This window comes from Chiroxiphia lanceolata, chromosome 7, assembly GCF_009829145.1.
Source record: "Chiroxiphia lanceolata isolate bChiLan1 chromosome 7, bChiLan1.pri, whole genome shotgun sequence".
Lineage (NCBI taxonomy): Eukaryota > Metazoa > Chordata > Aves > Passeriformes > Pipridae > Chiroxiphia > Chiroxiphia lanceolata.
Window position 1 is genome coordinate 24,924,785 of NC_045643.1, and position 23,426 is coordinate 24,948,210.

A 23,426-nucleotide genomic window follows, 5' to 3' on the forward strand; every position below is an offset into this window, starting at 1 on the left:
TTATTTTTGGTGTCTCACCCTTGTCTGTCATGCCTCGCTTAAATCTCTATGCTTTACTGGTGAGATGCAGGATTCCTCTCCATTGCCTCTTCATCAGTGCTGTCAGGAAACATGGGGCCATGTGCTGGTGAACAACTGCCATGCTCCATCCCAGATGTGGACCAGGTAAAAGCACCTATGCTTATAGGTGCTCTTTGAGATTTCCAAAACCACCACAATGATGTAAAACAGTGACGTGCCCCAAGTAACTAATGTCTTATCTTTTTTCCTTCCTCCCTCCCTCTTGTCCCCTCTCCCTGTTGCCTCCTGTTGCAGTGGCAGGCCATCTCTCTGACAGTCATTGAGAAGGTTCAGATAGCAGCGGCCATCCTGGGTTCCCTCTTCCTCATTGCCAGTATCTCGTGGCTCATCTGGTCGACCTTCAGTCCTTCAGCCAAATGGCAGCGCCAGGACCTGCTCTTCCAGATCTGCTATGGAATGTACGGCTTCATGGACATTGTCTGTATAGGTGGGTGATCGTGTCTCACAGCGCAGCCAAGGGCGCCCACTCGCTCACCTGTGGAGAGGAGCAGGAGATGGCATGGAGAGCCAGCCCATACAGCTTGGCTTGGATTGAGCATCCATGGCTTTTCCTCCTCTTTGCTTTTATGGCACCTTCTTTACTGTCCTCTCTCCTCCCCTGGGTGGCCCCAGAGTGTCTCCTTGGCTGGGATGGCAGAGGGACCTGCAGCAAACCCAGAGAGAAACAAATCTCGCCTCAGATCGAAAAGTGGATGGGGAGGTCTGGGGGAAGCTGGGAAATATAAGGCTTTAGAGAAACTCCTTTCTGTCTGGAATAGCTAGTTTAGGGACTACCCCATGGTTGGGCATGGCAGGGTCTCTCCATATGCAGCTCCTTGGCTCTCCAACCCATTCTCTCTGCCAGGCAGAGGTGGCAGCCCCTTCTTTGGTCCACCTTGGAGCTGCAGGTTCCAACCAGGTAATGGACCAGCCTGGGGTACTTGTCAGGTTACTGGAACAGAGCAGCTCTGAGGATGAAGCCATGTCACTCAGTGCAAATGACCGGACGGAGAGCAGATGCTGGCAGCCTGGACCCAGAAGTCTCCCTGGGAGCTCAGGCCTTAGCCCTAGTGCAGTTCTGCAGCATGGGGGGACACAGCTGCCAGTACCTGAAACAGTTACTGAAACAGTCTGGTGAACACCGGCAACCTCCAAATGTACTCCTGAGCAGTGTCCACCTGCACAGGCCACTAGGTAACGTCTGTTCAAGTGACCCTGACAGGAAGCAAAAACGGAACCAGAGAGTTCTTCATGTCTGGGTCCTCCAATCACTGGTATAAAGGTGGAAGGAGCCGTCCAAAACTCAGTGGGAAAAAGCAATCCTCTTGACTTAGTGGAAATGTGTGTGTGTGTGTGTGTGTGTGTGTGTGTGTGTGTGTGTGTGTGTGTGTGTGTGGATGGAGCCATTCCAGAGGGAAGGATCACCAGTTCAGCCACCAGTTCAGCCCTCAGGAGAAGCAGGACAGAGCAGCAGTTGGTGAAATTTGGGTACAGAAGTAGAACAAACCCAGTGGCAGGGACAGAATTCTGGAGTGCACACCCTGGTATCTGGTTTCAAATGGCTTTTGGCTTCAGCAGCCTTCCAGCATGGGACTTGGGCCTTCCAAAACTGAGGACAATTCTTCCCACTGTTGCCACCACTGTGCTAGCAATGAGAGGTGAGCTTGGCCTGTAGAGATCATCCTGCTCCTTCATGAGATGCTGGTGGAGCTACCACATCTCCTCAGGAACAAATGGTGGCAAAGGGGCTGAAAGAGAGATGGGCAGCACCCACATGTTGGCTGAATAGCCACTGGTGATGTCCTCTTGCTGGTGGAACTGAAAGTGGAAAAAAGTTATCCCTACACACGTATGGTGTGCATTTGTTGGCAGAGGACAGAAGTGGAGAGCTCTGGCCTGGCAGACATCAGTAACATGATTAACTGGCTTTGATAAAGCTTCAAGAGCTGAGGGGAACTGATTAGCTCATCTGTCAATAGGAGCTAAATCCTCCCACACAGCAGAGAATAAACCATGCCAGTCTTGAACTGAAGGGGAATCAGGAAGACAGATTCAGATTTGAGGTTCATTTTTTTATTTTTCTGTTCATTTTTCTAAGGATCTGGCCTCTATTTCTCTTTTCCACCTTCTCAGAGGGAAAAATAAGCCCATTTGCATCTCCACCAATGTCACTATTAAACTTAATGCCCTAAGCTGGGAGCTTTGACTTTTTTCCAGCCAAAGAACAAGCAGCCATCCCATTTACAGGAAAATTTCAGAGTCGTGACTTGAGGCAGCCCCTTGTCTCATGTTCTTCCCTGCACAGCTGGGGTGCCAGGCATGCTGGCTTTCCCACAAACTCAAAAGCCAGTGGGAAGCATTACAGATGCAGTGAGTTAACATGTCTGTATGTGGGTTCTCTTGCCCAGCACTCAGAAACTACCCAGAGCTGGCTCCACTTGGGCTGTGTGCAGCACGTCTGCCTGTGCTGCCAGGCAGCCCACCCATGCTCAACCAGGAGAAGCGATGTTCTGGACCGCGTGAGCCTGTGTATCCATTTCTGTACAAAAGTGCATGCCACCAGCACTCTGCCCCTGCCACTCCGTGGTGTAAAACTTGCTTGTATAGTTCATCTATGCTCTTTGCAGTCCCAGCTGCTGCTGCTCCCCGCTCAGCAGTGGAGACAAAAGGAGCTCTGAGCAGTGCTAGCTGAGGTCGGGTGTTCACTGTCCTCCCTGCCTCCTCCTCTTCTTCTGCCTGGTTTGAACTTAGTGACATGAGATTTTCATGGGGATCTGTCACTCCCTGACTGTTCATGTGGTCAGGTCTTTCCTCTGAGAGACTTCTCTTTAACCCTGTAGATTTTGGGGGGCTGCACTAGCTTGAGCCAAAAGGCTAGTCTGTCCCATTGAGAGGCCAGGCCAGGTCAGGCCAGTGGAAGTGATTCATCAAAAGAAATACTCTCCTATGAAGAAGGTCTGAGACTGTTGGGGTTGTTCAGCCTGGAGAAGAGAAGGCTCCGGGAATACCAGCTTTCCATTACATAAAAGGACCTACAAGAGAGATGAAGAGGGACTTTTTACAAGGGCATGTAGTGATAGGACAGAGGTAATGGCTTTAATTTGAAAGAGAGTAGGTTTAGATTAGATATTAGGAAGAAATTCTTTACTGTGGGGGTGGTGAGGCACTGGAACATGTTGCCAGAGAATTTGTGGATGCCCCATCCCTGGAAGTGTTCAAGGCCAGGATGGATGGAGTTTTGAGCAACCTGATGTAGTGGAAAATATCCTTGCCCACAGCAGAGGGGTTGAAACTAGATGATCTTTATGGTCCCTTCCAACCCAACCCATTCTGTAATTCTATGAACACCACAACTGAATTTAATTCCTCATTCATTGTAGTTTTGTGCAACTGTGATGGATGCAGCAATTCCAGCTCCCTAGAAGATTTGCAGTGAGTTCTTCACTGTGGATCAGCTATTCTCCCTCTTTTTATCCTTCTCCCAAACCTGGCTGCTTCATGCGGGGTCTTTTGATTACAACTGGGCAAAGCCAGCTTTGAAGATTGAAAGTTCTGCTGCTGACTGCCAGCATGGCCCGAAGCCTCTTGTTACTCCTCCCTGGATTTTAGTTCCACTTCTGCAAGTTCAGGATAAAACCTCTCATGGATAATTGCAGTGACAACAGATCTTGAAACACTGGAGTGCTGTCTGTGCAATCCAATGTCTCCTCCTCTGCAGTACAGCCCTTTTCTCCTTTTGCTATCCAGCCTGTGGGTGTGTAGGAAAGATTTAGGAACTATGAAATGTTCAGTCATGGGGAAAGGGCAGGACATTAGGTGCACTCAGATCACACAGTTGTTTTTTCCAGCTAATATAACACACACATTGTCTGTACATTGTTTGGTAACAGGCCAGGCAGCCTTAGCTAGCAGAAGGTTATACTGTAGGTCCTACACTAATTCCAATTGTTTCTTTCTCCAGTTTGACCCCCAAGTTTTGCTTTCACTGGCAGAGGAGCAGAGATTTGAAAGATAAGGTACTTACTAAAGAGCAGATGTTCTGAAACAGAGCTCCTTCAGTTGTCTTTGAATGTCTCATGTCCTCTGGGTAGCCAGGGACATTTGTCCAGGAGGTCGTTTTATACACCCTGTCACTGGAGATGCTCAGCAGAACACTTCCTCTGGCACTGTGGAGCCTCAAAGCTGGAGAAGTCACCAAATCTGCAGAGATCTGACTAACATCAAACAGGGAATACACGCGTCGTCAGCAACTGCCCAGCTGTTTTGTGTGATCTCTCTACCAAGTCATTAAGGGATTTAGGTAGCAATTTGCCTAGATAGAGGTATCTGTGGCAATTTGCATGGGTAATCTCTTGGAAGAACTGGTCTTTCCAATGTGGAGTCAAAGTGGAGGGCTCCTTTGTATGTATAGCTGCCTAAGTACACCTAAGTACAGATCATTTTGTTGTTGTTACCTTCACTTGAGCTGTACTTGATCTGTAACAGAGTGTCTCAAAGCTGAGCTCTCAAAATATGTCTGTTAACTCAGACACTGTTGATCTCTGCAACAAAATCCAGGGGGCCTGATTTTGACCCTCAGCCACTAACATTCAGTAGGACACTCCTTTTCTTTGGATTTTGCTAGATCCTAGCATGCTTCACAAAAACAATTAGAAGGGACAGACACCATTTCCTACCTCTTCACCCCCCGTGGAAATAAAACTACAACCAAAATGAAACCAATCTGCTCCTCATGACCAGCAGGACAGATGGTATGGCCCCAAGGACCAGAAGCTATGTCCATCTGGGCAAGATGTGCAAGATGGTCTTTCAACATTGTTCTCCCCCTTGCTCTCAGACATCTAACAGGAGGGCAGGAGGAACTGGAAAGGATTGCTTGAGATTTGAGGGAACCTCCAGTACTGGATTTTTTTTTAAGAACCTGTTGGAAATATGTCAAGAACAGGTTGCAGAGAGATGATCTCAGTTCACAAAGGGTTCCTCCCTCAAAGGAGGAACCGATTAAATGCTTCTCGATATCCAGCCAGCCTCAACGTCTTTGATTCTGATCTCTTTCATCTGTGCTATCTCTGGTCACATCTGTAGGACAAATAATGAGAGTTGGATTAAACTAGAACCTGGTGATGGTGCCAGCATAGGTATTGCTCTGCTGTGAAGCCACCTACAACACAAAGATTAAGATCAAGAACCAGGAAGGGAATGAGAATTGAAATGGGGACTGTTCATTTGATTAACTGTTCTCTCCATGGTCCGTGAGAGGTAAATCCAGAAAGCTGGCATAGAGATCAGCAGAAATGAGGTTACTGAAATGCACAGATAAATGGAATGAGCCTTCGTAGGCCTCAGTTACTGAGTAGGGAGAGTAGCAGCTAAGAGCTGGGTTGTAAATCCTGAGAGATGCCTGCCTGTTAATTAAATGACAGTCCTTGGAGGGGAAAGAAGGGGTTTGCCTCTCTCTCTGTCAAGGTGAAATTAGGAAAAGTTATCATTTGTAGATTAGGGTGTCATTTGGTGTCAGTAGGACAGGAAACCTTCCCTTGTTAAACATGGAGGAACTCTGCCAGCTAATGAGAACATGTCACAGTGTAGGCTCAGGCACCACCAGATCAGTTCTGAAGGAGAAGTGCGTCCCAGGAGGGCCTGGGGTGGGCTGTGTGTGCAGGGCTGTCGCCCTTAGGGTTTGTGAGTGCCGTCCTTCTTGGGCTCACACAGGGCTATCCCTGAGCTTGGCATGCTGGGGGGTTTTATCCCCAGCAATGCAAAACTAATCCAATCTGCCTCTCCTTGGATCACTGTCTGATGGGGACTTTGCTTTGTCCATGCCCACCAGTCCTTGCTCTCTGGCTCACCCTGCCTCAGTGCTGACAGCAGTGCACTTCCACGGGGACTAAATCCTTGTGTTCTTTGAAGCTTTTCCCGCTCTTTCCCTGGCAGCCAGTCCCTGACAGTATTTACCTCCACAACAGCAACTGCACTGCAGCTCAGGAGTACAAGAGAGGCAAAGCAGGACCATTCATCCAGCCAACGATTTTTTTGGCACACCATGGCAATCCATTACAGATCAGGAAGTGTCTGCCTGCTGTTTTCAAATCCCAGCTGCCAGCAAGAATAATCAAAAGCATCCAGTATGTCTGACGGCATCTCAGCACAACCGTAGGTAATAACATAAGAAATCAATAGCCAATTAAAACTGATCCACAGCATTTGATCTTTCATAGTGCAATGGGAACAGTAATTAATGGAGCTTCCTTGAGACAGTGACAATTCAAGCTTCCTGCCAAGATTAATGCGGTTTCATTTTAAATGAGGTTTGCTTCCTGGAGAAAATGCCAGGCTGAGGTAGCCTGAGGGGGTTTTCTAGCCAGGTCACTTGGGCCCTCAGCATTCAAAGGATTTAGGAGACAAAGTCACAACAAAATAAAGAGAAACTGAGAAATTAGGTGTCTTGAGGGTCTTAGTCTTCATCTGTATCGATCCAGTTCTCAAAAGAAAAGCAGATATTTTCATTCAGGTCTGCATAGTTCCTCAAGGTACAAAGCAGGAAGAATTTTTACACCAGCAGTAGGGAATCAGTTTTGAGGAAGCACCAAGCTCATGTGTTGGCTTGATGACACCCTAAAGACAGAGCACAAGGCAAAGAAGTTCAGCAAATGTCTGGAGGAGAGACTTGACACCAGCACATGCAGCAAATGTGTTTGGCTTTGACACCCATGAGAATATATGGAAGTCTTCCATGCCTTTCAACTTGATGCACTTCATGCACTTATTATCCAGTTTGCCTGTAAACTGGAGCTACCAGGAGCTAATTGAAGTGGCCAGATCCAGGTCCTACCTTCACAGCCAGCAGTCAGGATAAAATCAGGCAGCCAGTTCACCATTTTTTCACTGTGAACCCTGGTTTGCACACATTCAGCCAAATGTGCATGCTTGCAAAACCACTGAGCAAATCATTGATCTGTCAGGTGTAAAGAGGGGTTTGGAGACAGGAACAGTCCCCACAGGTCATGTTATGGGGCTCTCAATCCAGCTGGGCAAAGTCTGTTCCTGAGAGCAATTATTGCAGGCCTTGTAGCTGGGCTGGCACCAGGAGAAGCAACGTTGCACAGCTGATCTGACAACCAGCTCCTTGGCTGCTATCCAGGAACAGCGGCTGCTCGGCAAAATCCAGACAGGCCACCCCTCTGTTCCTGAAAGATGGGACCTGTTTTTATCTAATGCTACATTGATTATTCCATAAGAGAGTGGGGCAGCTGGTGTGCGTGCATGGGTGCTGCTCTAGCCAGAGGGCATGTCTGCAGAGGCTCAATGTACCCACTGAACTCCAGTGCAGCTCTGGCAGCTCTCTGCAGGGTGAGCATGTTGGTGCTGAGCAGAGCCACAGGGTTTGGACCTGCCTCTGAACTCCTCTCCCTTTTTGTAGAGAACGAACTCAGCTTGCAGCACAATCAGAGCAGCACCTGGCCTTTCACACATGTCTGTTCAGCTCCACACTCCTTCACCACATCTATCTCCATGCAGGGTCTCACTGTTACAACAGGGCTCCAGAGATGTATTTTGTCGTGAATAACCATATGGTGCTCTCTGCTCCAGTGGATCAATGTGTTTAGCGTTTAATGAGGGCAACGTAATTAACATTTTCTGAGGGGAAAAAAAATCTTTTGCCTTGTGAATTGCACCTTGTGCTTTCAAGTGTGATACATTATAATCAGAATGATGGTTCCCTGTCACTAAACTCCATGCTGAAATGAACTGTCTGGTGTCCCTGGGTTAAGTTTCCATACGTAGGCAGAGGCAGAAGCACTTACCTGCCTGTCATAGTTTCTACACTATGGCAGGAAATTCCCTTGTAGGCAGCTGGTAGGATCTCCCATACCAGCTGCACAAATTGTGCTATCTACTAAAGGATAAAAAAAAGTCAGCTCTTTGCCAGGCTGTGTTTTTCCAACTGCCTTCTGTCCCATTGCTCCTCCTGCTACTGCCTGCATCCCCACAGACACTTTACTCCTGGAGGTGGGAAGCTGTGGTCCATGGCATTCTGTTGCAGCTGTATCAAGAGAATTCAACTCTGTGGTCAAAGATGAGATCACAGGAGGTCATCCCCCATGCACAGTGATGGAGCTGCTTTTGGTGTGTCCCCAGCTCTGTGGGGAGCCAGAAGCAGACATAAGGGGAGATTAATATGAAACCACATTAATCTAGCTCTGGGATCACTTCGTAGTGACGACTACCTATCAACAGAGCCATCTTTCAGATCCAGAATACAACAGTCTATAAGGAAGAATTGCAAACAGGCCCACGGGCGAAGTCGCTAAACTTAATTCTTCCTGGAAGTTTTTCCCTGAAGCAGTGCTTTTCTTCCTGCACCAAGATCCAGCCATAGCCCGAGTCCCTCTGTCTCATGGCAGAGCTGGATCCATAATACCCTTGTGACTGTGCAGTGTTAAGTAGAAATTGTTCAGTAATATTAAATAACTCCAGGGATCCTATGCCCAATAGTCCAGCCAACACTTTACCTTCTCAGCAAACAAGCCCACAGCAATGATATTCAGGCAGTGTGGAGTGAGCAGTCATCACTACCTGCTGAATGCAGAGAAGCCTGAAGAACTGAAGGTCCAGACACTTCACTCTGCTCAAGTGGGACAATTCACTCTGCTCAGCCACAGCCACATCACAGATGCTCTTCTGAAGACTTTTGCTGCAGGCTTAGCCGCTCTTGGTTCCTTTCACTGCTGTCATACTTGTCAAGCTCAGCATTGGTGGATCCCATAGGTGCAGGTAAACTCTTACCTGCCCCATTAACCACCGTCAGCATTCACTCAGCTGGATATCACAGCTCATAAAGGCCTTCAGCTCTGGTGGAAGAAGCTTGTATACTCAGAGTAGGAAGGAAAAAGTTTTGCTCTCTTAGACATCCTAGCTAGTAACGGATCAGAAATGATAGACCCTTGTCCTTTTGGCTTCTACCACCCTAATTAATTTTGAAAAGTGCTTCTGTGGGAGAAGTGAAGGCCTTGCAGGGGAGAAGGTGGGGTGAGACCTGTGAGGACAGCGTAAGGAGCAGAGAGGAGAGGCTGCAGCACCCAAGATGGAAGGCTTCTGGGAATCTCACAGAAATCCTGGATTTGCAATGAGTGATTTTATCATAGCTGTGCAGGACAAAGTGGCCAAACACAGGCTGCACCACAGTGTATCCCAGGAATACATTTATCCCAACAAAAGGCTAGCCAAAGAGCACCATGAGCATCTTCTGCCTGACATCCATGGGATGCCTTCCTACACATCAGGAGGGAAAGATGCCCAGATCTCGCTCCAATGAGGGAGTAGAAAAAATCACAATGCACATGCCGACCTGTGACTTCAGAGGCACTCTCAGGTCCATTAACTTAGCCTGTGTGCCCTACATTTCCCCGGGGGATGTTAAGGGTGATCCGTGCTCACCTTTGCGTCTCTCCTAACTGGTTCCTAATCCTCTAAGGGGAAGAGCACTGAGGTGGCTGGAGCAGGATGGAGGAATTGGGCTCAGACAGGACCTTCATCCCTTAGAAAATGAAAAAAATGTGAAACTATTCTCATTTTTTCTTACAGAATTGCATTTGCTAATAAAAGCAGAGAGGGAGGCACTAATTCTACCTTCAATAAGCAAATGTCATGTTTTGATCATTATTGAATAAAGCATTTTGATTTAGCATTTAGAGATGACTGCTCATGCTGAGTATTTTAAATTCAGTGTCAGATTTTGGAATACAACATTTTAAAAAAATTCAAGTCCAAATGAAACATTTTCACCTGTCTGAAAATACATGTGTATTATTCCGTTCTGGGGAACAGTGTGACTTTTTCAGATCTCACTCCAAGCAAGCGTGAAGACAGATTCCCAAACCCTACACAGAACAGGGCTGTTGTCCAGCTTTGCCTTTAAAGAAGTGTCGTGGCTGAGGATCCAGCATGACTGCACAGGCAGTGTTTTGGTCAAAGTAACATTAGCTATGGTATAGTGAGGTTCAGAATGCAGACCTGAAGCAATGACTGTCTTTGTATAAGCACTGTGAAATGGAAGCCACGTGCTTTTTCCCTTTTCACCATGAGTATTCAACTCCATAGACTTCTGTCAGGGAATATCTGGAAACCTAAAGGTAGAAAAGACCCATAAAATCACCCAGAGATGAGGGTGTGCATTTAGCCAGTGCTCTGTTCAATCTAGCTTGAAATGATTATTTACTCCCTTCTTTTAAAGACCCTGGAGTATCTGTTGTGCACACAATGAGCGTCTTTCACCTGTTGTGCACAAAGCCTTTTCAAGATGTGGGGTGTTGCTGTGATCTCCGTTTCAAATTTGATGAGAAAAGGCTCCAAGAGGATCTATAAAATCCTAGCTACAAAATAAGGAGGGGGAAATTTAAGAGAGCAAGAGGGTGTGTTAGTACTGCCTCCAAGCTCTATTCCTCCTTTCCTGGCACAGTTACAGGTAGACTCACAAGTGGGGAATGCTGCTGGAAAGGCATGATTCTGCTGCTGGAAAGGCAAGGCTTCTGCTGGTGGAGCTCCCATCTCTATTTATTTATTTGCTTTTTCCAAGAAGAATCTCATTTATTGCTCCCTGCATAACTAGAGACTGCCCTTTAATCCTCTGCTTTATCGTGCACTATGAATTAAATACCATGGGAGTACAAGAGCCCTTAAGGGCACAACATCCATTTTGCTGTAGCTGTCCACAGCCAGCTGGGTTTACGGGAGTACTTCAGTTTACATTTTATCTGTTGCCCGAGCAAGGATTTCTTAGGGTTTCATTTTATGTATTTTCACTGTTATTTCTTCTTTTGGTTTTTTAGTGGGTTTTGTCGCAGTTTTGAGACAAGGAGTAAAAGTACTAGTCTGGGCAGCGCAGGAGAAATTAGTAGTGGTTGATATTTCATATGCTTACAGCTGGAAGTATTGTGGCATCTCTAGAGCAAGGGTGTTGCTGTGTGCAGCTGTTGGGGTCACCTCAGCTCCTCTGTCACAGACAGCATCCTGCAGACAGGCAGTGCTAATGTCCCATTGCAAAAAAACCATGTGGGAGTGCTGAATGAAAAGTGTCCACTGGACATCTCCTGTCAGATCCTTAATTTTGCCAGACTTTCCTCATTTTGGGTCTTACCAGCTCAGCCCTACAGGGCCCAGTCAGTGTGTTGCAGAGGAGCACATGGGTCGGCAGGGGACATGGCTGAGGATGTTTGCCCTGGGACGGAGGCAGCAGCTCGCAGAGAAGATGCATCTACCTTGCAGCCATAAAAGCTCCCCAAATGCTTCTACAACATGCTGTCCCCAGCTCCCACAAGCTCCACAAGCCCCATGACAGGCAGTCCTACCTGTCAACTCAATTCATCCTGCTGGATAAAGCATTCGTCCTCCCACAGCTACAAATGCCATGTCTGTGGGATGAACTGCTCCTGCTTCCAAGAGGAGCCCATAGCATTCTGTGCACACAGGAATCACTGCTGCATACTTGTGTTACATGAACTCATGACGTGCTGCAGCATCACAACCTGGCAATTGTTCCTTGCCACATAGCTCAGCAGCATCCTGCAAAATCACCGTGCTGCCTGGGGGAGAGATGCTGCCAGCTGCCACACCAAGCACTGCCAGCAGTACTAAAGGAGCTGCCTCCTCTCCCCAGCCCCCCACGCTCTGCTCCATGATCACTCGCCTGGTGGAGCAGCAATTGTGGGGATTCTCTGAGATGCCGGCACGCTGGATCCATCTCCCACCCAGTAGGACTCCTGCTGAGTCTGGGGGTGGGTGTTAATGGCTGCAGAGAGCTTGGGACGCAGCGTAATCACCCGCCCAGATGGGACCTGCTGCTCCCATGGCTCTGCCAGATGGAGCGGAGGAAGCAGGGAGGGAGAAGGGCTCTTTCTGCATTTGTAGGGGGCCCTGGCCCACCAGGGGCTGAGGAAGCTTTGAGGAACAGCTGCCCTTGAACAAGAGGAGATAAGCTGTAATAAACACAAGGTTTTCTCTTAGTCATCAATTGAAGGTTGTGGACTGGCCTGTTTGTGCTGTAACGACCCAATGGAGTTGTGGCCCCTGTGGCCTGGGGAGATCCAAGCATGACACATGCATGCTGTGAAAGCCCTGTGACAGTGAAATCTTGTTATGGTGAATGCACTTAGAGAGCAGGAGTGTTTTATCTTCCCCAGACCCATGGATTCCATAATGGCACATGCCATCCAGTGACCAACAGCACTCTAACAGAGTCCAGCCATGCAGACATCCCAGTTCTGCCAAGCTAAAATACAGTCCAGATTCATACATAATCAGTTCTTAAGATACTAAAAAAATGTGCATTGAAAATGATTGATAAGAAAATGCCTGATTATAATCAGCTAATTATTTTTCCATATGTTAAGCATTCATTTTAGCTCTAATCATTATGAATACATTTTCTGTTTATACTGTCTCTCATGCAATGCTGGCAGTTGCTAAGTTGCTCACCCTCCTAGTACAGTTCAAGTGTTATTCAGAGCAAATCTTTGCTAGATGTCTTGTGGACTATAGAAGTCCTGACCACTGGTCAAGCGTCTTGCAACTGCCAGAAATGTCTAAAAGACAGCACCAGAGGCTCTAAGTCATCCATTATGAACTACTCCTATATGCAGGGTAGACTGTCCACTAAGCTCTTGAAACGTTCTGGGGACAAAATTTATGTTTTGGAAAGTGGAGATGGCAGTTATGAAGGAGTCTATACTTCCTCTTTGATTTCACCAGAAAGCAAAAAATCCCTGGAAATCTGAATGTAGCAGTAGTTTGAATGGAAAGTGACTGTTTGATGAAAGCATTCTTGAGCTGAAAAAAAGTAAGATGTGAGGATAATGGACTCCAGAAAAGCAGTGGCAGCAGCCTCAGGGGACCAGAGCAGGGAGCATCTCTTGGGAAGAGAACTTGAAGGATAAAAGAGCTGTGAACAGCTCACAGCTGCCAAAAGGATGATACTGAAGGCACAACAGCAAACTGTGCCTGTGCAGGGGAAAGCTCAGAAGCGTGGGAAGAGAGCACTGAAGCTACATCAGGAACTCTTTGAGGACCCAAAATCAGAAGCTACAATCACACAAAAGGCAGAAAGAATAACCTTCAACTAATGAAAAGTCTCTAGAAATCACACAGGCACGGGCAGCTATCAGGGTTGAACCCCAAGATGACCATCCAGGAATACAAAAGGCAAAAAGAAATGAGTGCATAAGCATATGTAAAGAAGAAGAACAAGGCAAGTCTAAGAGCTCAAGTAATATTTGATACACAGAGGACCAAAGAGTTAAATGTTGCCTTTGTTTCAGTCCTGAAAACTTAGCTAAAATAATTTTAATGTGGAGAAGGAAGCCCAGGGCAGAATCAGAAGAGAACAGCCTCAAATGAGTTAGCTCTGTCATTGTCAGCATGTCCTAATGAACTTCAGAGGAAGCTGCAGGAGCAGTCTCTGACCCATGAGCATTTCACCATCAGGAACTTGGGGAGGATGCAGGAGGTGCCAGGCAGCTGGGGAAATGCAAGCAGAGTACCTATCTTTAAATATAACCTCTATCATTAAAGAAAATAAGAACTGAGGATGAAGGAAATGAAGGGCAAATCAGCTTAACTGTTTCATAGAAAGATAGTAGAATATTTGTTTAGGTAACCAACTGATGAGCATAGGGTATAACCATCTGTGATTTGGAAGGATCATTGTACTAGTGGCTAAGGAGAAAGCAGCTGGGTTGTTATGCTGTGACTTGGACAATGCTCTTGATTCCTTGCCTTTAGAATCTCCTAAATAAACAAGAGAAATGTGCTCTAGATTACATAAGTATAATGCAGGTGTACAGGCAGTGGAAAAACTGCCTTCTCAGTAGTTGTCAGTGGTGTGCTATAAACTGGGAACCCATTTCAAGTAGAGACTGTTTTGGACTCTGCTCTCTTCAATATTTTTATTAATGACTTAGATAATTAAATAGGAAGTGCTGTTATAAAATTCACATATGACACCAAGATTGGAAAGGCTGCAAGCACTTTGGAGGATCAGATCAGCATTTGAAATTTTAAATGATTCTGGCAAATTGGAGGAATCAACAAGATGTAATCGAATAAAGAGAAGTGCAAACACAAGCTGGACCCGACAGTCACATTGCTGAAGACAGGAATTCTGTGACATATCAGTTTATTTCATCAGGGAATCAAAAGGCAGGTGGTGTGTACAGTGCTGATTCTGTACCTCCATGGTCTAGGGACTGCACCCTCCTGGGGAGTTCACGTGCAGAAAAAGGGGGATGAAATGAAGAGGTTCTGGAGATGATGAACAGGAATGAGGAGAAGAAGGACATTACCTCATTCCCAACCTGGTCAGCTCTGAGGTTCACATCTCTCCTCCCAAATCAGCCCAAGTGAGAGTCCTATTGGTGCCATGACATTATTTTCAATTATGAAACTGTCTCTCCCCACTCCTTGGTTCACCCCGTTTCCTGAAGAGCACAGCTCTATAGCCTTGATTATCACCCACAGGAGGATTGTATGCTAGGTTGTTTAAAGAACATGTCATACTGGAACTCACCTGGTCACGATGTTGGGGAATGCAAGATACTAGGTATCCCTTTCCCTGACCATATGTCCTGGAACAGATCCCTCTGGCTCTCTTTTCCTGGTTTATCATGAGCCACTTTCCTGCTCTTAGGTCAAGATAAAAGGCGACTAAGAATGGAGCAAATAGGATGAGATTAAGGCAAAGAGATAAGTGAGGACTGAGCTGCTGGAGTTTTGGAAACAAAAGTGGAGAAATTTGAGATTGTCACAAAAGATTAAAGAATTCGAAGAAAGGGAGGGAAGTGTTTGTGTATGATGTCAGTAGAGAGAAAAGCTGGCAATGAGAAGTGTTGTCTCCCAGAAAGCTTGGTTTACCTTGGCCTGAGTCACCACTGCTGTGGATGCAAACATTAAGCTTTGATCACAGCTGCCATAATCTTCCCCTGACACCCAGTAATGAAAGCAACAGAAACAGGCTAAAGCATGGCAGCTGCCTGGCTGAGATGAAACTGCATTTGGAAAGGAAAACAAAAGAGCAAAGTGCTGCTGAAGGTGGAAACAAGAGGTGACAACTCAGGTGGCAAGACAGGGCCTTTTTGAGAAGGTAACTGGCTGGAATGGACTCTGATTTTTCCTCCAGTAGATAATAAGAGTATCAGTGCAGGGATGATGTACCACCCACTGTCAGCAGAAGCCCTGTTTGGGTGGGTTTTTTATGGGCAAAGAGGTGAAACAGTTCCTTTCCCAAGAATTTACCTATTTCTTTCAAGAAAGTGCATGGTAAGTGTTGGAATAAGAGAAAAGTTTTAATTAGAGGCTGAAAGTCCTGGTGAAAAGATAACTTGGTGTCAGAGTCTGACCATGTTTAGGAGGTCACTGCTTGTCATTTCTGGGAAACTGCTGCTCCAAAATTGCCTTAGATTGGAGGTTCACAACCCCCCGATTAACCTCACAGTTGATGGTACACCAACTGATTCCCCCTTCCTTATCCAGAGACATAAACACAGTTGTCCCTGTTACATCTGCCATTTCTCTTGATCAGTTTTGTCACAAGTCTGCTGATCCAATGCTGATCCAATCCCTTCTAAACCAAGGAATTCCAGCTTTCTACAACTTTCAGCTCAAGGAATTTTGTCCAGTGCTGGTCCAGCCAGGACTCTACACGAGAAAATGGGAATGAGAACAGCACATCATCAGTGTCCACATTCCATGGGAGTTTTATTTCACCAGCACCACGAACTAGGAATTTCATAAAACAGGCAACAGTCTGGACCAACAAGCTCCGTGTAAAATTTACAGAGATTTTCCTTCTGAAGAGGATGATTTTCACAGAGGATCAACTGAGAACAGATTTTGTGAAACAGAAGAGGGTGAAGTAAACTGGGAAGGAGTGTAAAAGGACCAGGACACTACCAGAATCCGTCTTAAACTCTCTGTGTGTTGAAAAGAGAGAATTGCACAGAGAGAGAAGTTCACACCAACCTGCAATCTTACACACTCACACAGAGGATTTGACTTATGGAATAATTGGCTTTAGCTGGACACGTCAAGTTGAATACAGTTCTTCCTGAAGGATTTCCCACTGAATTCTGGCCTTAAATTTGAAAGTTTCACCTCTGTCAACAAGAATGATCTTTGAGGGAGGGGTTTTTTTGCTAGGGGATTCACAGAGCTGAATGTAGAAATTCCAATCCTAACTTATCTAAAACAGACAAAATTTGTTTCAATGGGAGCATTAAGCATCCTGCAGCTTGATATAAAGGGACAGACTCTTGCTTACTCTTGGCATTTACTCTTGCAAATGAATCACTGTTACTTCCGCCTCCCTGCCTACCCCTCCACTTGGTTTCTTCTTAATTTTACAGCTTCCTGAGCTTGACACTGGGAAATCGATAAGTAATTTAGAGCCCAGTAAATACAGACGAAAACAAGTTATTTTGTACTTTTATAAATATTTGGAAACCAGAATTATCTAAGAAAGCAGGTGCTCAGTTGACTCAGCAACCCATCCATCAGCATCACACAGTTAATTGCATAAGATCATAAACATTTATAATTAGAAGGCAAACAAACAAGAATTTTATAAACAACCCTCTTGAATCAGGCTGCACATTAAATATTTGTGATAAGGTAATTAAGAATAGACTTACAATCCTGGCTCAGTGTTTAATACTTCGTAGAATGGATTTGATTCTATGAAGAATGTTCTACAGCCAAAGAGAAAGCATTTGATTTCAACTCTTTTATCCCAGGCTTAAGGTGGCCTCTGAGAAACACTGGCTCTCTCATTGATCAGGGTGAAATTTCATTCATTACAGATCAGACAGCTCATTTAAATATATGTCTAATGTCCCTTGTCATGGGCTGATCCACTTCAGGCCTGCTTCAAAGCTCTATCTCCTTGGCTGGATCTGCAGGCTTTCCCTAAGTCCTGTGTTTTATTGTTGATGCTTTGATCAGACCACGTCAGAATTCTCAACCATGTTTCAAAGCAGGGGGGAAAACCCACATTTTTCTATTATGATGTCATGGTGTTTGGTTATGAAAAGCCAGCACCACTGCAGGATTACAGCTGTGTAATCTCAACAGCCTATGGGAACCAGAGAGTAGAGCTCTCTCATACTGTACTGCCCTATGCCATTCCCTGTCCCAAAACAGTCAGATCTGCATACTTAAACTATCCAGTGTAATTACTTTTACAGCCAGGGAGCAGGCTTGGCACCCCATTTCAATGAATGTGAGAGTCCCCCTGAAGCTAATCTGTGATCCAGTCAGCAGGGCTCCTAGTTATGCTTAAAACCAGGCAGGCTAGAAACTCAGTCTGTACTGAAGCAGTGATTTAAACTCTCTAACATCAGATGCAGACCCTGAGAAATGGGGTGGCTGCATCCCATCAGTGAGTAATGGGGAGATCAGCCCTAAGGGTAAGATGACCTTCAGGTATTTGGGGTTTTGATGTAGCACGGGTTTACTCCACTATTATCTGCCATCAAAAACTAGAACAATCCAGAAAAGACAGGTGGTGGCTAAAGCTGTAGCATTTGATTCATTGGGAATAGCCATAAAGCACTTTATTCTGTGGTGACTATCATCTCCCCACACACTGTTGGTCAAGTCAGCCCCTTTGTTTAGGCATGATTTTGATTCTTATTTCTTGTGGGTCTTTTGTTCTTGTACTTTTACACTTGCAACAGGCAGGTAAGAGAGCTACTCTTCCTAGAAATGTTTTCAGTAATCTTGATCCTGATTGAGAATGGTGAAGCCGTAGTCATTAAGAACAATGAAGCTATCCATGTGCTAACTCACCCAGACCTGCCTGCTGGTCTGGCTTTAGTTGCATGGAATAAAAAGGCACTTTCCTAAGAGACAGATGGCTGCAAAACAAGGAGACTCAGACCCCCCTCATTCCACATAAATCCCATTGTCTAGCAAAGCCTGTGGGATAAATTACAGCTTGCCAACTAGTCTGCTTGAGATGTTGCAGCTTCCTCCAGCCCGAGTGGAGAAGAACACCTCTGTGTTGCAGCCACTGCTGGACCTAGTGCTTCCAAAGGGTCTAGCCAGAGCCTGGCAACTTAATAATAACAGAGCTTAATACTCAAGTACTGTCATCATCTAAACAACTAAAATTATTTAATTCCTTATTCATCTGGCAAGGTTGGGGAGGATGATGGAGACAGCTGGGAGATGAGAGAACTGCTGGGTGGAAGGGCCTGAGCTGCTCATTCTTTTTTGAATGCGGAGACCATTAGAAGTCAGGTGTCGTGCAGCTCAGTGCCACCCCCAGACATCAGCTCTGGTGAATGCAGCTGGGCAGCAGGACACACTCAGTGCACACACACTGTGTGAGCTCATCTGCCCTTTCTGTCAAGCATGCTGAGTTCCCCCTTCAGAGGAAGCAATGACGTACAGTGAGGTACCAGCTCTGCAAATGAGCAAAACTTTGCCTTGGATAACAAACCACTTACGGGAATAGACAGACCCTTTTTTTTGGCTTGATTGCTGCCTCTGGCCTGCACATGTGTGTCTGCTCTGCTGCTGTGTGTGTGGGGAGAGACACGGGCTGTGCACACACATGGCGCTGGAGCAGCAGCCGTCACTGGAACATCAGATCCAGTTACACCCCCTCCAAACACACAATGTTAGCTCAGTGAATCATGCCTATGCATCATGAAAAATTAGTTCAGTGACTGAGGAACCTCAGGCATTTATTGGTAAACAGATACTCTGTTGCTGTAAGAGCATAACTCACTGTGCTGCATTTACGATCCTTTTATCGATGGCTGAGATAAAACTGTAATCCTTTTAATTCAAGGGGAAAAGGGATCCAGGAGAGGAGGAGCACCAGTGCTCTGACTGTCGGTAATTAAAATACAGGATTTATATGGAGTAAACGCTGGCTGAGGGAGAGCTGAGATTAACCAGCTAGCTGGGGAAAGGTGCTGGGGTAGGTTTGTAGTTCTTTCTAAAGTTTTGTTTCTGTTTTATGTTTATTTCTTTCCCACTTCCCTCCAGGTCTAATAATACACGAAGGGCCCTCGGTTTACCGGATTTTTAAACGGTGGCAGGCGGTCAATCAGCAGTGGAAAGTGCTGAACTATGACAAAACAAAGGACATGGAGGAGCAAAAAACAGGGACCAGGACAAATCAGCGCCCCTCCTCCCAAACCACCCATTCGTCCTCCACTGGTGGTACAGCCACTAACTCCGCTCCAGCCGACAGCGGGGCACGGGCTGCCGGCCATGCCACAGGCACCCTCTCTGACCACCACTGTGCTTATACCATCCTGCATATACTCAGCCACCTGAGGCCTCACGAACAGAGGAGTCAGTCTAGCAGTAACAGAGAGCTCGTCATGAGGGTCACGACGGTCTGAGCCGAGGAATTCAGGAGGCCTTAACATGAAGCGGAGGAGACAAAGAACTCATAAAGCAGAGGAGCATGGTGTGCCTTTTTCTTTCTCTTTCCTTTTCTTTTTTCTCTTTTTTTTTTCCTCCTCTTCTTTTCATTTTTCAGTAACTGCACAAGATATAAGAGGCGGCACCTGGCCAGCTGAGGAAAAAAGCAGGTGGAGGGAGAGCTGCACACTCATGCTAAAGAGGTTAATGTTTTCCAGCCTGTTTAAAAAAAAAAAAAAAAAGAAAAAAAAGAAAAAAAACAACAACACAAATCACAAAAAAAACAACAAAACAAGTGCAATACAGACTACAAACTGAGTAGGCAGAGTTCTGGGGAAGCAGAGGAACAGACGGTTTAGCATGTCTTACAAATCCTATTACCTGGAATAGGTAACGCTCTGTACACACCCCCCGTACACACACACACGCGCACACAAACACACACACATAGTGTGAGATTTATAAAAACATGGAAGGGAACGAAATATTTGGAGTGTTTTTATTTTCCAGACTGTGATTAACCAGGGCTATGAGTTGTTTTGTTTCATTAGTCACTGGAACTTTGTTTGATTTACCATGGGGTACCTGAAGTTAAATGGCTGGGGATTTTTCAGTATTGATTTACGGAAGGAGAGATTGAAACATCTCACCAACAAAATCTTAAAAAAATCCAGGCATACGCAAATTTCACCAAAAATCCTTTTTTTTTTTCCATAATGTTCCTAACAAGGGGTTTGTAAGGGTAGAATTGGGAGGGGGGAGGGTGCTCCATGACCTTTATTCGACGTATAGGCATTTTTGGCAAATTTTGTACAAACGTTCCGCAGGTGTTTCAAGCACAAGTACTGGTGTGATTCATGCCTTCATAACCCCAAATCCAGCGTCCAAATCTTGCCACTCACACACATCATTTTCCATGCAGACATTCCAGGTTAATTTCCTTCCATTTTACTCCAATCACAAAAAGATGACCGATCCTCTGTGGGTGTCTGCTCCCTTACCAATTCAGACACTCATGCATTAGAGATGTACTTTTTTTTTTTTTTTTTGGTGTCTGTATCCCTGCTGCTCAATTTGCAACAGTCTCACTCAGTCTTGTAGGCTGATCCTTTCACATCCAGTCTGTTAGTTTATTACAGAGTCTATTCCATTCAATCATCCAAAAGAGAGTTAGTCTGAAGAGGGAGCACAGTTGCTGATTGACTGTGTAACACTTCTAATAAGTCTCCTTCTCTGGGATATATCCTCGAAGGTACCGTTTGCTCTTCAGGAACATTCTCTTTTAATGCACAATGGCTGAATCATTTGTGGATATTAAAGGGACACTGTCAAGTACTTTTTAATAGTTTTTAGGGTTTGGGCTTTTTTTACTCTCCATTGTTTGTAATATTCTCTTACAAGCTTGAAAATAAAATTTCTTTCCCTACCGATTTTGTCCTTTTCCATTTGGGCACGTATGGTTCTCTCCACTCACTCCATTCCTTTCATCATACCTATCCCTCTCCTCCCCCCCTTTCTTCTGCAACAGGAGGAAATCCATATTGCTGATTTCCTACTGAATGTCCTGGCTCTGTGGAGGGTATGTCCCAACTCTGTGGTGTTTAGCTATTTTGCATCTGCCATGAAGGAAGCATAAGAGCAAGAAACTTAAAAATACATAAATTAGCTGATTGAGGAGCAACAGCTCAGCAGTCCTAAAACAATGAACCTGTGGTGATCAAGCCTGAACCCAGCTCCCCCCAAAATCAAGATAAGCACTTCAGCCAAACTGCATCCATTTAGCAGCAGTGCCGAGTAACGTTGCACGATGGCTGCATTCAACTGCCCTCCATATCATACCAGCACCTCTCACAGCTTCTATTGGAGACAGGGCAAACATGGGCTACCAGGTCCTTTGGCACCCAGGCTGTCATAGGTCAGGTGTTTCTGAACCAGAGAAGGTGTCAGACTTCAGCTCCTGGGTTTGAGCGCACCAGCCATTCTGCAACGTTGAAGATGGAGGTTAACATCTTAAGGCAAGGCCATATTTTTCACCTCAATTACTTGACAGTGTCCCTTTAAATATCTGGATGCAACAGAACAGGTACTTCTGTGGTAGAGAGTGTGGGAGGTGAAACACCATTCAGAAAAGCTGACTTACTGAGGACCCATGTGAAACTTGGTTTCTGAGGCCACTGTACCTTTATCTGACTAGATTTACTATCTACCAAAGAGTGCTCTTGGTGGAGAGGAGGAGGGGGTGTTGGTGGGCAGAGGGAAAGGGAAGGGGCAGTTCCAGTCTTTTCTGAAAGTAGCTATCCCCAGAAGGAAAGTGTTGCAACGAACAGTCTCTGGAAGAACTGCTTCTGATCCACAGTAGAGAGAAACCTGGCCAAAGCAAGCAAACACAGCAACCTTTCACCCCTATAACTGTTCTGGAAGCTGTCCCCATTCTGAGAGATGAGTAATTATGGTGGTTTTGGGAAGGGGAAAGCATATGCAGATAAAGGGACAACTGTAACCCATGATGTTGTTTCCCTCCCTGCCCTCCACTCATTTAATATGGAGAAGTCAAATTCCTTTAATTTGGCTAATGGCTAAAAGTTTATGAGGTCAGAAGCACAACTTGCTGTGAAAGAGTGGTGTGATCTGGTACTCTGAGCACAGAGGACTCTGCATACTCTCACTCCAGCTCTGCCACTGACTCTGTAGCCTTGGGCTGTTTGGCTCAGTCCCCCCTCCACGCAACGGGGGAATAACAATACGTACCTACCTCACAGGGATGTTGTGAGAACCCACGTTGGTAAAGCCTGTTGAAGTGCTAAGTCTACCACCGGTAGTCACGAGGCGTGTGGTGGGGGTGAGCAGCGCTGCCCTTTTGCTGGTTACAGTCTGAATCACTCAGCAGGAGTTCCATCGGCCTTCTCCTGCTTGGAGATCCTCCTTGATCCGAAGCAGAGGGTGTCGTCCAAGTGCCCTCTCCTCCATTGCATGACATTTTAAGCGGCTGTGAGGTGCAGGGTAGTGACAGACATGAAGTCCTACTTGACCAGGGATTTGCTACAACGTTTTCTATATCTGTGGGGTTTGTTGGTTTGGTTTTTTCCATATATTGTGCTTAGAAATAAACTTTCCACTTAGGGCTGGCGGTTTGGGGTCTATTCTGTTGCATGGCAATGTATACAAGTCTTTTTGTCTGTCTTACTGTGCAAATGATCCCGCAGCCCAATTTCAGAGATGGGTGTGGTCTGAGCCTTGTCATAGTGGCATAAGACTCAAAAGCCTGTCTAGACTGTTTAATATTTAAACAACACTATGAACTTGTCAATTGTATGTGTTCTGTGCAATACAAAGCATGTCATTAGCTGGCTTGATGGGCAGAGGGGCTAATGGAAGGTCAAAACTTGTTCAGAGAGCTTCATACACGTGCCAGCACGGAGCCGAAGGGCTGCCACCAGCAAAGCAAACTTGGGGAAGCCATTGGAAACTGTTTCAGAACAGTTTACTCCAGAACAAGGTACTTCTGAGTTTATGAACTTCTAGGCTGCCAATCTGAGAGAACAAGTGCAAATTTAGTGTGGGGGCTGGGGTTTTGAATTCTCTTTTTCTTTTCTCCCCAAAGTATTGATGGAAGAAACACTGATGAGGATCTCTTCCTTCCATAGCACAGTTCTCTCATCTCCCACGATCTCCTTGTGCCATCCCCTTTGTGCTACTATGCAGGAGTTTCAAAGGTGCAAACAGAGACAGTATACTCCCGAGACATGAAAAATAAGTTGTGTGTTGGGGGATTCTAGCTGACAGAAGAGATGGGGCAGAGCTATGCTACAGAAGGCATCTCTTCTTCCCCATGTCTTTCCTCTAGTCTTGTCTGATGGGTCCCTGAAGAGACATTCCCTGTATTTTTTTACAAAGCTGTCAGATCGCCTTCCACTGACAAACAAAGCTTGCAGAGTTTG

General features: G+C 45.8%; 1 protein-coding gene across 3 annotated transcripts in view; it reads left to right on the forward strand.

Annotated features, from left to right (window-relative positions):
• The window catches only part of MARCHF4 (membrane associated ring-CH-type finger 4), a 99,563-nt gene extending 79,378 nt beyond the window's left edge, over positions 1 to 20,185 (forward strand). For all 3 annotated transcript variants that reach the window (XM_032693587.1, XM_032693588.1, XM_032693589.1), the window contains 2 exons: positions 316 to 508; positions 19,105 to 20,185. In XM_032693587.1, the coding sequence (XP_032549478.1) occupies positions 316 to 508; positions 19,105 to 19,466 (555 nt within the window). In that variant the 3' untranslated portion in view covers positions 19,467 to 20,185. The remainder of the gene's footprint in view (positions 1 to 315; positions 509 to 19,104) is intronic.
• Positions 20,186 to 23,426: the final 3,241 nt, after the last annotated feature.